The sequence below is a fragment of the Callorhinchus milii genome, unplaced genomic scaffold (genome assembly GCF_018977255.1).
Source record: "Callorhinchus milii isolate IMCB2004 unplaced genomic scaffold, IMCB_Cmil_1.0 Scaffold5, whole genome shotgun sequence".
Taxonomy (NCBI): Eukaryota; Metazoa; Chordata; class Chondrichthyes; order Chimaeriformes; family Callorhinchidae; genus Callorhinchus; species Callorhinchus milii.
In genome coordinates, this window is record NW_024704746.1 from 63,921,005 (window position 1) to 63,937,804 (window position 16,800).

Genomic DNA, 16,800 nt, shown 5'->3' on the forward strand with positions numbered 1-16,800 from the left:
GAGTTGTGCAATTGAACTTTGGGGGCAGCGTTGATTCTGGTTGTCAGTGTGAAAGTTTGTAAACAAATGATTATCTTATTATGACATTATTATATAATAATGGGCTTTGGGTCCACAAAACATACAGTCAATTCATTTTACAGTATATTCTGTGAAGCGCTTTGAGACGTCTTGAAGACGTGATAAGGCGCTGTATTAAATGCAAGAATAATTATTTTTATTAGTGGTATCAGTAAAGCTGGCAACAATCGGACGGACATGCTTCTGCTCCTTGTAAAATCTTTTCAAACTACTTGCTGAATTTGGGCTGGATCTCTTGCTGAGTTGGGGCTGATGAAGCCTACAGTGTCTGTGTTGCTCAGTGCATTTTCTCCACGTAGGTAGATGTGATAAGGCGCTATATCAAATGCAAGTATTATTGTTATTAACTGTTGTTTTAAAGTACTACTTCCAGCACCTACAATTGTTTTACAGAATTAAAACTTGAAACTTATTACCCGAGAAATGTAGGTTTATATCAGATCATTTTGCTTTATTGCAAGTTGAGCCGAAAAAGATGATGGGGAGGGAGAACCTCTTGAGTAGAGTTGCTATATAGAACCACATTTTTAAAATATATGATAGGATTCTCCTCATAGCTCAGATGATAAAAGAAAAGCCACTCATTTTGACAACTGTTTATATGAAAACTGAGCTGTACAGGTCCAGATTTGAATGTCAGTCTGTAGTTCAGTTTCCACACTAGAGCATAGGAGCTTCCGTCTGTGTGTTTAAATATATTCTGACACATGGTGACTGCTTAGCAGCAGTTATCTTTTGAAGTTTAATCTGTTAGGCTAGCAGAAAGGAATGGGGAGAGGTTGATTCTCTGAATGATGGTATATTATTATTGGCAGACACGGCGCATCTTATGCACTCGTCTGTAAAGCTGCCAACAATCGGACGGACATGCCTCTCTCCCACTGTCTTTTTTTTGCTTTTTGTGTTTTTAAACCGTTTGTTTTGGCTGCCCGTGTGACTGACTCATTGCTGGTAATTGTGGTGACAGGCTCTAAGAAGAAAGTCAGATGGTTCCTCGTTAGGAGACTCTTCTTCGCCCAGCCTTGTCCCAGTCTCAGGATCCCTTACAGGTTTTTAAACAAAGGTGGGTGGTGCTGCCAGATGCTGCAGATGTTGTAGCTGGTTGAGACAATCGTCTGTCAAACTTTTCTTTTCCCTTACTTTCTCACTCTGCATGATGTGTAGTAATGTTCTCCCCTTCCCCCTTTTTGTCTACATTTTAAACCTACTTGGGTGCTTCAGTTGGTGGCCATGTTCAATATTAGCCATCTTTAGGACCCAGGTAGGAATCTGATCAGAATGGAGGTAAATCCCTCTGGTTCTGAAGCATCTTAATACCGTCCCTCCATCAAGACTCTTATTGGTTTAAAGTTAACATTGAGTGCCGTCAACGAATGGCTTTAACTTACTGTCATCTAAACAAAGGAACTCGATTAATATGCACAATGCCAAAGATTACAAAAAGCGTCGGTGATACCAGTGCTATTTTAATTTAAATATTCTTCCTGAAAAAGGGTCTTGATGGTGACAGTCTCTAAAGTATCGGTGATATTGTTGTCCTTTCCTTTGTGGGGAAAAGTGGATTTGAATCATGGGAATTACATTCTTTCACTATTTAATATTTAATTTTTAATAGTAGTAAGCCTTCCATTTACCACTACTGCTTATTATTATTATGCATGATTAATAATTATTAATTAGAATAAATAATATAAATAATTAATATCATGTTGCTATATATTAATAGTATATCATTATTATATTATTAATTATTATTAATAGTGAATCCAAAACTGGAACATTCAATAGAATGGAACCTTTACGGAAGTTTGACTTTTTATTGTTTTGAACACCTTCAGTTATCCTAACACTATGGGTGAAGTTGTGCTGTTATTGTCTCCCGATGATTTAAAATGGAAGAGAATTCTGCTCTAAATGCAAACTGCCCTCAAATTGAGTGCATACTTCTTGGAACCCATTGAAACAATCTTTTCATCACTTACAAGTTAGTTAATTGAGGATTTTGGTAAAATACTGGCTGCATCCTGCTTATAATAACTGATGCATCTGCTGGGTCCATCACAATGTTCAACTAATAAGTAGGAAAGTTTAAAGATAAACTTGTTCAGTTGGATTTCCCATTTGCTCTAACGACTGATATAGGAGAGAAGAGTGCCCTAGATTGCCATTCCTCTTTTTAAAAAAAAATCTTTAAAAATATGGTACATCCTTCTCTAATATGGTGAACAATTTTGCAAGAAAGTTTAATGAGTTTTCACCAATCTGGTTTTGTAGTGGAGGTGGATCCCCAATGTAGGATGCGATTTAAGAGTATTGGTCCAATAGAGCATGAGCTTTTTGTTATGCTGTATCAGACTTTTCCCTTACCTGACCTTACAAGTGTGCTTCTATTCTGCATGGAATGTGGATGGAAAATGGTGTCATATCCTCCTGAGAATCCACTCTTCTCTGTTGGCACAAAATCGAACGATAGGTAATGAGTATCAGAGTTTTCCCCCCAACCATCTCTACTATTCATGTTGAGCAGATACACTCACGATTTTGTTTCAGGATTTGTGACCCTCTTGAGTTTTCTCCCGTACTCCTGTAATGCTTGCTGCCACAGTTGAGTCGGTTGGAGTTTTGCTTGCAGGCCTGTTTGTGTTGCCACCCAGAGAAATGGGAAAGTTTTAAGTGATGAGATACTGCAGTATGAATTCATTCTCAGCCTTGGGTTTATCTTCATCTTGAATCCGCTGAGCTCTTCTGGTTTGGTTTGGACAGCTAACTAGGCTTGAATTGGAGCCTCCATCTGAGCGGTTAGTGCATATGTTAGAGGAAGAGCTGTATTGTGTGTGCTGTTGACTGCTGTGTTTCTCCCACAAAATATACAGTCAATTCACTTTATAGTATATTCTGTGAAGCACTTTGAGATGTCTTGAAGACGTGATCAGGCGCTATATCAAATGCAAGCATTATTATTGTTGGTGGAACAGTCAGAGCTCATGCTGTGACCATAGTTACCTCTGAGTAAATTATCTTGGAATATTTGAGCCATTATCATGACCAATTTAAGATCGCCATATATTCTTTTGAGGAAATCCTTATTGCAAACAAAGCTGGGAGGAATTAAATCTCGTAGGCCAGAGTCCCATTCTGGAGTGCAATCGGATTCCTGACCAGCTCTTGTGTTTTTGTAGATTAGTTGTCACTAGTTCCACTTTCTGGAATCAGATCAGGGTTATTCTGAGTACACCTATTTTGTATCTACCAGGATCATAAGAGATCCTAGTGTTGGGATTTCTTTGGATCATAATGCTATTGCCAACAAATGGGACTTGTGTCTGAGTGCCAAAGATTCATATCACAAGTGCCAAGACGTTGCAGTCAAGTACTTGCCAAGTCTTCATATTTTACACCACTAATATATGCAGAAACCTCCCTCTGCTCCTTTGTTTCAACTCCTCTGTCTGTCTGAGTCCTGGCTTAAATGTGGCTTAAAGCGACCTCTTTGACTGTGCCTATGGTCACTTCCCCGCTCCCCTGCTTGGCGTCTGGCCCGTCTCTGTAAAGCGCTCAAATATTCTACGTGATGGGCGCTATATAAATGCAAATTGCTCTTATTACTCTTGTTATAGCTTTATGTAATTTTAGATGGATTGGGGAACAGTCAGATAATTGAAATTCTAATCGTGCTTTGTAGCTTTGTTATTGCTCATGTAGATTTGATGATCAATTTAGAACAATTAAATGACTTCCAAGGTCAATTACTTGCTTAATGGGTTGTCACTGCTTATTTCTGCTGACAAATATGAGGTGCTTTATAATCGATTAATTATAAACAGATTATAAACTGCTTGTGTGTTGCTGAGTTGTAAAGAAACCTGTCAGCATTGCATTTTAAAATTAGTGATGAATAAATGATGGGTGTCATTAATTATAATAATCGTTGCATTTGATATAGTGCCTTTCATGTCGGGAGGACATTTCAAAGTGTTTTATAGGATATAGTGTAAAGTGTGGTGACTATATTTTATAAGCAAACACATAGAGTGGTTATGGTGATAACATTATCGATTTTATATGTAGCCCAAACAGTAGTACATTTAATGTAAATTAAAATCATTAGTAGTAGTAATAATAATAATCCTTGCATTTAATATAGCGCCTTATCAAGTCTTTGAGACGTCTCAAAACGCTTCACAGAATATACTGTAAAGTGAATTGATTGTATCTTTGTTGGGAGAAACAGTACAGGTAGAGTTGTATTATTTATATTAAATTGCTCGGTTTTACATGAAGAATGGAGACAAGACCATAGCAGATTCTTGCAGCGTTTAGTGGAGGCTAAGGCACAATTTCCAGAGATATGCAGAGAACACATCACATTAATTCATTAGGAAATTACCACAAACTGTAAGATTGCACAACATTGATGGATACTAATTATGCAATTAGCTGTATGTGTAGGTGGGAAGTGGGGAGAGGATTATGACATTTTTCTAGATGCTGCCTCTCAATGCTTGAAATAACATTTTAAAAGGAAGTATTGGATTCAAATTGTGTGCATGTGTTGCAAGTCATGTAGGTAGGTTATTACTATTTTTAACTGTAGTTTAGTGGTTAGAGCACTTGTCTTGCAAGTGAGAGGACGCAGGTTCGATTCCCGGGCAGAGCGAAACACTGGGCAAGTTTCCTTACTCCACACGCCTCTGTTTATCTAGCAGTAAGTAGGAACCTGGTTGTTAGTTAATTGGCAGATCAATTTTCTGGTGGCAGTAATCCCTTCAGAATTTGTTTTAAAAATGATAATAATTTGGTCACTCCATCCACGAGCAATTGGCTGCTGTGTTTCGCCCACAAAATGTAGTCCGTTCACTTTACAGTATATTCTGTGAAGCACTTTGAGATGTCTCGAAGTGTGATAAGGTGCTATATGAAATGCAAAGATTATTATTGATAAAAAAAATTGTTATACACTCTTTGTTTTTCTCTACATCTGTCCTAGAGAGTAATTTTAGCATTTTAAATTTAGCATAGAGCGCATTGTAAGTATAGTTTCACAAATCTTAAAGTGGGCTTATCTGTCACCACAGGTGACGTGAACAAAAAAAATTTTTTTTAAATTCAGCTTCTTTGCCTGTAATGCTGTGTCCACGGTACATTAAACAATGCTGGTGTTCAATGATTTGTGAGAAGCTGCCAAATTTAAATTTAATCAGTGGGTTTCTTAAGTGTCGTCACAGGCGACTGAGGCTAATGGACTTGGTACGTGTTTGTGGTTTTATGGACTACAAGTGGTGGCTTTATCAGAATCTGACCATCGCAAATGTATGCTTTGAGCAGTCCGAAGGTACATAATAATGAAATGCAGCTTAGCATTCCTTCTGTTACTCCATTAAGCAATTTTGAAGAAAAAGGTTTAATATTGATCAGTTAGCCTTAAGGCTAATTTCTAAGGTCTCATTTTCTATCCTAACGGCGCATACGTCCTTGCTATCTTTCCTAAATAGGCTGGTTTGTTTTCAGTAGGTACATTTCCTTTGTACCCTCCATTTTCTGAAGAATTATGATGTTTTTGTCTGTTGTGGCAGTAGATTTTTCTTTGAATTGCAGTGCATTAAGAGTAGCTTGCTGCAGCATTTATACAGCTCAAAATAGGTAACTATGAGGCCTGAGGGGGATGCAAGATTCATTTTGTCTACATTTTTGACCTTGCCTGTCTTTGGGGATACAATTCGCACTTTAGACAAAGATAGAAAGTGTGACCGCTGCAGTGCAAAACATCTGTTTCTAGTGAAGTGGAGCCATGGAAGAAGAAAAAAAAAACGATTTAGGATAATAACAAAACATTTGAAATCAAGCGTATTGCAGTTGATGGTTGGCAATAGGATTGTAGGGTCGTGTGCAAAATGTATTCCCAATTTTCCCGTATGATTTGGTCTGCACTGTTAAAATCCACAGGTCTATCGATAGGTGAAGGGTGATGCAAGGCATGTATTCCGTGAACTTTATCGGCTGTTAAATCTGAACGTTTTCTCCTGTATCCTTCCAGCTTTTGCTCTTTTGAATTCCCTGTGCTCTTCACCTAAGAAGAGTAGAAGTTGAAATGTCTGCAAGTTTATTGTTGGTTGGATTGGGGTAACAGAACGGGTTTACTTTATCCAGACTGCTTATAAGGTTTTGTGTGTTTTTTAAAAAAAATAATGTGGCAGCTTAGAATTCCTGTTACCATTTCTGCAAATTAAAATGTGCGCAGTGTTTGCTCACCAAAGTACATTGTGTTTTTCTCACTACAACCAACACTGGTTGGCACTGTAGCCTTAGTCTTAAAACACATCTTATGATTTAAAAATGCACTAAGCTGCTAAATTAAGATGACTTTCTATTGATTTAAGAGATTTTACTGAACGCTTAATTGTGGTCGCTGATTTAAGGAGCTATCTGCCCCTGCCTACTTCAAATCATAACTATGATATTTTGTGGAGTCCTGTTGCGTTTTGGTTAGAGCAGTCGCCTCGCAAGCGAGAGGACCCGGGTTCGATTCCCGGACAGGGCGAAATCTTCCACACGTTTCCTTACTCCACACACCTCTCCACGCTCATCTCCAAACGCACGTTTCTTTACTCCACATGTCTAGCAGTAAGTAGGAGCCAGGTTGTTAGTCGATTGGCAGATTGCTTTCTGGGGATAATAATCCCTTCAAAAATATAATAAATAATAATTTGTTCACTCAATCCACTGTTTGTGGGACACTGCATTGTGTAATTGGCTGCTGCTTTTTACCCACAAAATATACAGTCAATTCACTTTACAATATATTCTGTGAAGCTCTGAGACGTCTCACCAATGTGATAAGGCCCTTTATCAGATGCAAGGTTTATTATTATTATGACTATTATTAGAAGATGGCTAGTATAGATTACATTTTTCTTTCCTTTCCTCTTCAAGGTCACATAGTTCCACCTGCACGAAGTGGTCATCGGTGCGTTGCAGATAATGCGAATCTCTATGTATTTGGAGGCTATAATCCTGACTATGAGGAGTCAGGAGGACCCGAGAATGAAGATTACCCACTTTTCCGTGAGCTCTGGCAGTATCATTTTGCCTCTGGTACATGGCAACAGATGGGGACAGAAGGCTTCATGCCCAGGGAGCTAGCATCCATGTCAGGTAACATTTGACTATAATCCTTGAAGGGTTTTGTTGTTGATAAAAAAAATTTAGAGCAATATTTAATTTAGTGGCAATAGCTGGTTAGACTCCAATGCATACTCCGGGATCCCCCAAGCCTTGGCTCTTGCCAACCTGCGCTTTCTGGAATTTGGTCAGCAGGATGCATCCCTCCAGGGAGAGAGCGCACATTCCGTTCCAGCAATCTATCTCTGGGATTTCCACGTGTAGGTGGGATGCATGGAATTCTCAGTTTGGTTTGGAGACTCTTAAGCACGGTGATGGGTTTCTGCTGTGTGTCAAGACACCCAGCTGACCCTCCAAAAAGCGCAGTACTGAGTGAATAATCCTTTGTTGGGTGCGAGACCTTGAACTGAGATCCTGGATAATTTGTTGTTTCAGGTGAGTATTTGTTACCATGGCACACTTTTGAAGGGCAGAGAACTCTCCCTTATCTAAATTCAGCAAGAAAAACATTCAATAGATTAACGGTTCATTTGTTTTCTTGCTATTTATAGAAGTTTGCTGGTGTAGATTAGCTGTCGCATTTGTCTATATATCCACTTCATGGTAGAATTACCCATTGTGTGAAGTGCTTAGAGGTGTTTCCACACAAGATGTCAAATACAATTTTTTTTATAAAGAACATCAAATTGTGACTAATGTTGTTAGTGAAGTATTAACTACTGGAGCGATATTCGGAGTCGAGCAATAGGTTACCGCACGAACATTTTTCATCTAGGTAATTATCTAACCCAGACAGATATATGTATTATATATACTGGAGCAGGCTATTCAGCTGCTTGAGCTTGTGCCACCATTCTGTAAGATCAAAACTGACCTGTACCTCAACTCCAATTACCCACCTTGCCCCACACTTCTTGATTCCTTTACCTAACAGAAAACGTTACCCTCACCTCTGTCATTCGGAGCTTGCCTGAATTTTATTTAGATTGCTACAACAATTGAACGTTAAGAATTAAGACAATTCCCTTGTCTTACAGTTGTTTTGCATGGTAATAACTTGCTGGTGTTTGGTGGAACCGGAGTTCCCTTTGGTGAGAGCAGTGGGAACGATGTCCATGTGTGCAATGTTAAATACAAGCGATGGGCTCTGCTCAACTGTCGAGGGAAGAAACCAAACCGCATATATGGACAGGTCAGTCATGCTCAATGCCCAGTGGATGAATTCTTATCAACGAAAGCTGAATGGATTTTTTTTTTTGGATGGGTTTTCCGATGTACAGCAACGATTTGCATTTATAGGGTACGCAGGGTAACGTTTCAGAGCGCTTCACAGTGGCGGAGTCTGACAACGAGCCAAGGGGAAGAGGGAGGGGGGGCAGGTGACTGTAAGCAGTCAACAAGAAAGGTCTTTAAGCGGGGTTTGAAAGTGGGGAGGGAGCGGATAAGGCGGAGGGATTGAGGAAGAGTGTTTCAAATGTATTGCTCATTTTGACTGTAGGCACTTGCCACAGTTACATTTGGTTATAGTTTTTTTTAGTGGTTCTTCTTAGTAGAGAGTGATATAGAGGCAGATTGAACAATATCCAGTAATTTGCTTACCTGCATGTGTGGATATCTGGTTAGGCAGGACACGGCTTGTTTATAATGTCCCTTCTCCTCCTCTCCTGCAATTGAATAATCTACCTGCATTTGCTGTCAAGAAGAATGGCCATTAACCATGGTCCAGTAGGGCATTCTGTTTACATGGAGCCTTGCACTTAGTTGAAGGAAAGAGTTGAGCTTTGCCTTCAGGTGAGGAGGGAAGAAAATCGGCAATGTTACAATCCTTCATCTGTGAAAATGTTTATTTTAATTGATGCAGGCTATGGTGATTATAAACGGCTACCTGTACATATTTGGCGGGACGACTGGTTATGTTTACAACACCGACTTGCACCGATTAGACCTTACGGCGCGTGAATGGATACAACTCAAACCAAATAATCCTCCTAACGATTTGCCAGAAGAAAGGTGAGCGATAATCGATACAAGCTTAGCTTTTGATCCATTAGCTTTGGACATGTTTGCCTTGTCTTTACCTGTACTTAAAGTCAAATGAATTTTAATGTTGATTATTTTTGGAGCAGAAAATCATCTCTACACTAGTGTCCACATTATCTCTTTTGGCCCGAGGTGAGTTGTTGGAGTTGTTGCCCATTGTTCAGTAGTCTACTGGAAGTCACTAGGTTTGTGAATATGAATGGTTACTTGAGAGAGGTGGTAGGATTCTGTAGAATCGTATCCCAGCATGAGTTTACAGCTTTATGAGACAGATTTAAAATAAAAACCACTCGCAACCTCAATTCAGTAGGATTTATGTAAACAATTTTATCAGTTGTGTGGAGGTAGGACAAGGGCAATTTATCTCATTCTTCTGATAGACTCTGAACCATGCGTTACACCAGGTGAAAGTCCACGCCGATTCAGCCTGTGGCTTGTTTTGTCTGTTGCTTTTGTAGTTTTCATAAATAATTACTTGGCCTTCGAATATGAGTAGATAATTTCAATTGCTTATGCTGGATTTGGAAGGAAGAAGAGAGTAGTCACATTCTATCTGCTGTTACATTCTGTTTGGAGAATCCTTAAATGGATCCTGGAATGTACTGTACTGCAGATATGTAACGTCAATGAAGTGCAGGCCAAAAGGATAATTTCCAATGGGGTTTTCTTGTGCTTTCAGGTATCGACATGAAATAGCTCACGATGGACAGAGGATATACATATTAGGAGGTGGAACGTCCTGGAGAGCTTATCCATTAGATAAGGTGGGGACCACCTATAAATGTATTAAATAATTATACAGTTAGCTTGTAAACATAAGCTAGTGGAATGACTTCCATGTGGATCCCAAGTAAAAAGTCGCAGCATTACATGGAGCGTTCCTTTGAAGACCTGCTTAAGAATGTGACTGGAATTCTTCAGGTTGTAGTGCGCTATAATGTTGTGCAGGTGGGGAGAGGAATTAGAGTGTAAAGTTAACATTCTTTTTAAAGATTCAAAACCCAAGCTTGTTGTTTGTTTTTCCAGATACATGTATTACTTAGAGACAAATACATGGGAGGAAATACAAACCAAACCACATGAGAGAAAAGGTAAGGCTGGGGCTCAGAACTTTCAGCTTCAGCTCAAAATCTAAGAGGAAGAGAAACGATGCTATTCTGCCTTCAACATGTAATCAAGGTTTTGTTTGTTAAAAGTAATAATGGCTACAAACGCAGGAGGGTGAGGAACCACCTGCAGAGTAATTTAAGCACACTGGCTACGGGGGAAATCTGTTATTCAATGCAGATGTTTATTATGTATGATCTGTAATCTTTCATGTGTTAATTACATAGTTTTCTAAAAAAAATTTTACACATGGTATTTACACAACTCTTATAATAGTCCCATTTACGCCCACAAATATACAGTCAATTCAATTGACAATACATTCTGTGAAGCACTTTGAGATGTATCAATGGGTTGATAAGGCGTTGTATTAAATGAAATAATTATTATTATTATTTTGTGTATTTGTGCATACAATGGGTTTACTGCACTTTCAATGCTGGACAGAGAGTCACTGTGCTAAACGTACCACTACACAACCGTGTTTGTTTCTAAAGGCTATCCAAATATATACACAAAACAATACAATCTACCTTACATAGCGCCTTACACATCCAGAGGATGTTGCAAAGTGCTTAAAAATATAGCATTCTCAATGCTTTGAGATTAAAAGCTAGATGTTAACTAAATCAAGTTTGGTTTCCCCCGCAAAAAAAATTCATTTTCCTCACAAGTTATGTAATCACCCCCCCCCCCCCAATATCCTTACATCTTTCACAGTTAAAGGAATCTAATTGCTCTTGTTATAATAATAATCCTCGCATTTGACATAGCGCTTTTCACGTCGGGAGGACGTCCCAAAGCGCTTCACAGAACACACTGTAAAGTGAATTGACTGTATATTTGTGGGCGAACACGACAGCCAATTGCGCGCAGCAGTGTCCCACAAACAGTCGTAGATTGAAAATGACCAATTTATTATTGTTTTGGTTTTGGAGGGATTATTTTTAGGCTCTGTGTGGAGTAAGGAAACTTGCCCGAGGTTTCGCCCTCTGCCTGGAATTGAACTCAGGTCTCTCACTTGCAAAGCGAGTGCTCTAACCGCTGAGCTACAGGACTCCACAAATTTGGGGATTGTTATTTGGGGATCTTTTGTAAAGAAGCAGGAGAAGAAAACGTATTGCACCTTACAACATAACGTGAGAGAATTTCTTTTTTCTCTCCTTAACTTTAAACCCATTTGATTTTTTAGCACACTTAATGTTGTACGTACAAGGACATTCTGAATGAAAATCATTTTGTTTTAATTGTGAACCTGGGTGAATATTAATGCCCATAGTGGTATTCTTTAAGAAGAGAAACTCGGATTAATTATTAGTTTGCCAGTTAGCAATTTTATTTTTCCAAGATATGTTTCCCTTTTTTTTTAACTGTTTAAATGTTGGGTGCTATTTATTGCATTGAGTGTGTTCAATATATTGTATTCAACAGCATTGTGAATTTCAATACAGATTATTTCTTGATTCTTTAAAATGAGTGTAGAAGTAGCAAGCATGTGTGATTAATCCATGACTGTTTGTGGGACACTGCTGTGCGCAATTGGCTACCGCGTTTTGTTCATAAAATATAGTCAATCCACTTTACAATATGTTCTATGAAGCGCTTTGAGATGTCTCAATGACGTGATTAGGTGCTATATCAAATATAAGTGTTATTGTTATTATTCTATTCTCGCTTGCCAAAAATACCAGTTGAGAATCTAATCTAATGTTTCTCTATATTCACTTGTTGTGGTCTGTTTTGTTTTACTATAGGCTTTCCAGCAGCCAGGAGATGCCATAGCTGTGTACAAATAGGACATGGTATGTACAAGTTATTGGCAAGATTGTTTAGCTGGCAATTGTAAATGAGGTGTCCATGTATACATGTTCATGTTGCTGATTTAGGCATAACTTTTGTTACAAATGGAATGTGCCTCCGTGTCCACGCTATCTGTTGATTCCACATTGGGACCTTGGCAAAGCTCTAGCATAGGCTGACAGTTGCAATTGGTAAGATTTTATATTGTTTATTTCTACAGCACAGAACTCTGTGATCACAGAAAGGCCAGTATGAGAAATAGAAATGTACTGTTGTTACCATCTGAAGTGAGGATTGATCATGGTACATTGTTGGGATGGAGGAGGGTGGCTTTATTCAGCTTTGGTTTCTGTATGTATTGTTGAAGACTTCATTTTCGTCCAACGAAAATCAATTCACATTACAGTGTATTCTGTGAAGCACTTTAAACGTCTCGAAGACGTGATAAGGTGCTATATCAAATGCAAGGATTATTGTTTGTAATATTTCCACTTTTCACCATTCTCATTTTATATTTTACCTTTGAGCACAGAAATTGAAAAACATTTCCCCTCCAAACAATCAATGAATTTGTCTAACAGGAGTCACATTTACAAATTCTATGTCTGGTTGTTAAGAGTTTAATAGTTCCTAATAAACATCTAAGGTTCTCCTGTAAATTATTATTTTTGCAGATGTATATATATGCGGTGGGTACAATGGTGAACTAATACTTGGAGACCTCTGGAAGCTCAGTTTACAGACTTTCCAATGGACGAAACTCCCTGCAGAAATGCCAGAACCAGCCTACTTCCACTGTGCAGCAGTCACCCCGGTAAAGTTTCCTGTGCAATGCTTATTCACTTCCTTCCTTTCCATTTTCTCAGTCACTACACTTTACAGTATATCCGGTGAAGCGATTTGAGACGATGTGATAAGTCGCTATATCAAATTCAAGGACTATTATATTTTGAAAAGTCAAATTTTCCATTGTGATATTAAAGCTGCCAGTAGTATAAAGTGTTTAATGTAGTGGTTAGCCGTTCGCATTGTAAACAAGAGGACCCGAGTTTGATTCCTGGGCGGGGTGGGTGAGGGGAACGTCAGGCACGTTTCCTTACTCCACATCCTCTGTTTACCTAACAGTAAGTAGGAACCCAGCTGTTCGTCAATTGGCAGATTCCTTTCAGGGAGTAATCCCTCTCCCCCCCCCCCCCAAAACTTTTGATCACTCAATTCACGATTGTTTGTGGAACGCTACTGTTCGCAATTGGCTGCTGCGTTTCACCCACAAAATACACAGTCAATCCACTTTACAATATATTCTGTGAAGCGCTTTTGAGATGTCTCAACAACGTAATATCAGCTTTAATCAAATGCAAGGTTTATTATATTTACTTAAAAATAGTATAAAATTTAAAAATAGATGGAGATTCAACAGCTGAAAGTGAAAGATTGGTTACAGTTTCCCACGTGACCTTTCATCAGATTTCCAATGTTTTTCCTTGGGAAGTAACCGTGTCCCATAACATTTTGTTAGCAAATTATTCACTCTTAATTTCACGTGGGCGCTATATCACATGCAAGTATTATTTTTATATAGACTAAGCGACTGTGTTTCTTCTCTGCAGGCTGGCTGTATGTACGTGCATGGTGGGGTAGTAAATATCCATGAGAACAAACGGACTGATTCACTCTATAAAATCTGGCTTGTGGTACCCAGCTTGTTTGAACTCTGCTGGGAGAAACTACTAAAGAGCTTCCCTCAACTAACACAATTCTCCACAATCCAGTTGCTAAATCTCGGACTTACACAAGGACTTATCGAGAGGTTGAAGTGACGAGCGCTACGCGGTTTCAGATAGAAGTATGGAGAGGGCACCGCTCTGCAATATGGTGATGGGGCAGTGTTGGAGGAAGCTGCTGGGAAGAATTCTCCTGATCAAGGCCTTATCTGCCATAAGTGTTGGATCCCTCAATTATTTTTAAACGCTCTTTATTTTTGAAAAACGTCTAGTTACTTTGTCGTATGACATGAAGCAGACTGACCCTCCTCCCTGTCTTCCCTTTCCACTGCCCCCCCCCCCCCCCCCCAACAATATGCCAAGTGTGGCGTTTGAATTTCATTCGTGTACATGCCCCCACTTTGCAATTCAGAATTATTTTCTAAATTCTTCAATTAAAAACAATGGAGTACTCTAAACGTGTGCCTCTGTGGGATAGGTTCAATTTTGAAATGTCAAATTGCTGTCTCTTTGGTCAATGCTGTTTTTCTTTTTTGTTTTAAAAAGTCCAAAAACACAGCAAGTGTTTGCCTTAAACGCAGTCTGTTTCAAATCACAGTATGTTTTATGAATCCAAGAAAAGCCCAATTCTATCCTCTATCGTGTACCGTTCAGTGAAATTTACTTTTCATTTTTAAAAAAATTCAGTGTCACAAAGCGTGTAAAGAATATTCAGAGATTTTAATCTTACTGCCTTAGATTGCATTCCCACTCTGTCAAGTTCTACCTGCTGCATTACAAGCAAATTTTATGTTAATGGGCAAAAGCTGCTGGGATTTTGCCAGCTTGAACCCAAGTCCTGAGTGAGAGTAGAACCGTAAATACCTTTCACTATTCATTGCAACTCTGATGATTATGGAGGCAAGTGATTTAAATGAAATCTGGACAAAGGTAAGCTCCAGTTATCTATAATTTATCCATTTGTCCACTGTGATCATTTATTTTTTAAAAATGTGCTTGTTTGCCAATTCCTGTTCTTAGAAACAGGGAACAGAAAGAGAGAGAGGAATCAATTTCTATAGCAACATTGCTTTATTATTTTGATCTAAAAATGTACACAAGTTTTTTTCATACAGCTTCAGATATTGATTTTTCTTTCTCCTCAGCCTTTTTTCTTCTCCACCCGACACTCAGACACCACCATTTTATCTTTACAGTGCAGTGTTATCTTCTTTACCAAATTGTTTGGGGTGTTTGTGTCACTTGGATTTGTAGAAGAACTATGTTAATGAACACTAATTGTAGCAATAATCTGGAGATTTATTTGCAATAATGCTGGTATCTGTTTGCACAGCATCCACTGAGCCTTGCTTATTTCAGTGCATTTGTGTTGGGAGGGTGTTATCACCAAGTCAAGAATGTACTGTTTTGTATTGACTAGTCTTTTTGTGGGATACAGTGCTCTGTTTAGCTCTGTCTGTTGCTTCCTCTTCTGTGATTCCGATTTGGAAATTCCTAAATTGCCTTTTTTGTTCTTTTTGAAACATTTCTGCAAGTGCTCTTTATTCTTGAATTGAAACCATTTCCTGATTTTCATCCTGATCAATAGTAAGCTATTATGTTCACCCACCATTTGTCTTTGAAGTCTAAAGTCGTACTTTCTCTCCCACTTTGCTGTAACAATACTATGGTGGTTGGTGTGCTACGTAAAGCCTGAACGCTTTTTCCTAAGCATCCACTAAATGAAGCACACCAACTGAGAACTGTGTCAGAGGGATTGGCTCAGACATATTTGATGTAGGAAGTGTTTTGTAATGGAATGTGGGCAATGTTCACATCTAAAGAAGCTGTCTGTATGCATGTGGCCTTTCTAAGTTGTGCGCGTGTATTAGAGTTGGAATGTAACCAGTTACACATCACATCTTTTCTTCCCTCCCTTTCCCACCCCCACCCACCACCGGGAAGTTATTTTACTTGCTTCAGGGTCTTATTTCTCTATTCTGTGCAAAGTAAACACTTGAGAGCTTCCTTGAAACTTGACACACCATATAGGAATGAACTTCTTGCAATTTGAAAGGAGACAGCAGTCTTTGGGAGCAGCAGAAGATCTACACTGCACCTGCTTCTAGTATTTCCAATGGAATAGTTGTTGGGTCTTCTAGTTGAATTGGCTCTGGATTTTATGTAATTTTCAGGAAATTGCTCATTTAATGATAATCACTGGTGACTTGTAAGTACTGTACTCAGAAGGATTAGGAATCTATTTAATTGAAGACATTAACCATGAACAGGTGCATGTTGATCAGTGCCTAAGACTCTGCAAAGAGATGTATGCTTTAGGCCTGAGATCTCCTGTCCCTTTGTGATATATTTTCAAACACATGCTCCTGTTGTGAAACCATCATTGATCACGGATTATTGACTGACTTGTCAGAATTTCAGTGATGACTATTGAAGTGTTTTGGCATTCAGCAACAGTGTGTATGAGGGATAATAGCTTTGTATTAATAGGATTCTTGTTCTGGATAAAAATATCAGTGACTTAACTCCAATCAATCCATTCCTCTTGATGAACCTCCATTGAAGTAATTGATGACAATAGCTAAATTGTGTGCACCGATATTAATGCATGCCACTTAAATGAACCTTTCTAAAAAATCAGATTATTATTTTCTTTTGTAAAATCTAGATTTTATTTTAAATTGGCTTTTTTTGTAATAATAAAAGCATGAATTTGTTGAATTCCTTGCTGTGTATTCTTCCAATAATGTCCTTGGGTATAATGGTGGTCACTGACTGTCTGTCAGCTACGCTCCTGAAGCATTTTCAAAGTTTTATATCCTGGAAATGTAACCATTAATCAGCAAATGTGTTTTTTTTTCCCCTTTCGCTCTTTCAAAATGTTCCAGTTTAGTCTTGCAGTTTCCTGCTCAATGGTAGCACTCCCACC

At 38.6% G+C, this 16,800-nt stretch overlaps 1 protein-coding gene across 1 annotated transcript; it reads left to right on the top strand.

The window, feature by feature from the left end:
• The first annotated feature begins 556 nt into the window (after positions 1-556).
• Positions 557-14,210, top strand: LOC121849212 (kelch domain-containing protein 10-like). Its single transcript, XM_042335457.1, has 10 exons — positions 557-581; positions 1,049-1,144; positions 7,012-7,233; positions 8,238-8,392; positions 9,062-9,210; positions 9,920-10,004; positions 10,247-10,331; positions 12,102-12,149; positions 12,822-12,961; positions 13,758-14,210. Exons 1-10 carry the CDS (start codon positions 557-559, stop codon positions 13,965-13,967), a joined length of 1,215 nt encoding a protein of 404 aa, XP_042191391.1. The 3' UTR covers positions 13,968-14,210.
• Positions 14,211-16,800: the final 2,590 nt, after the last annotated feature.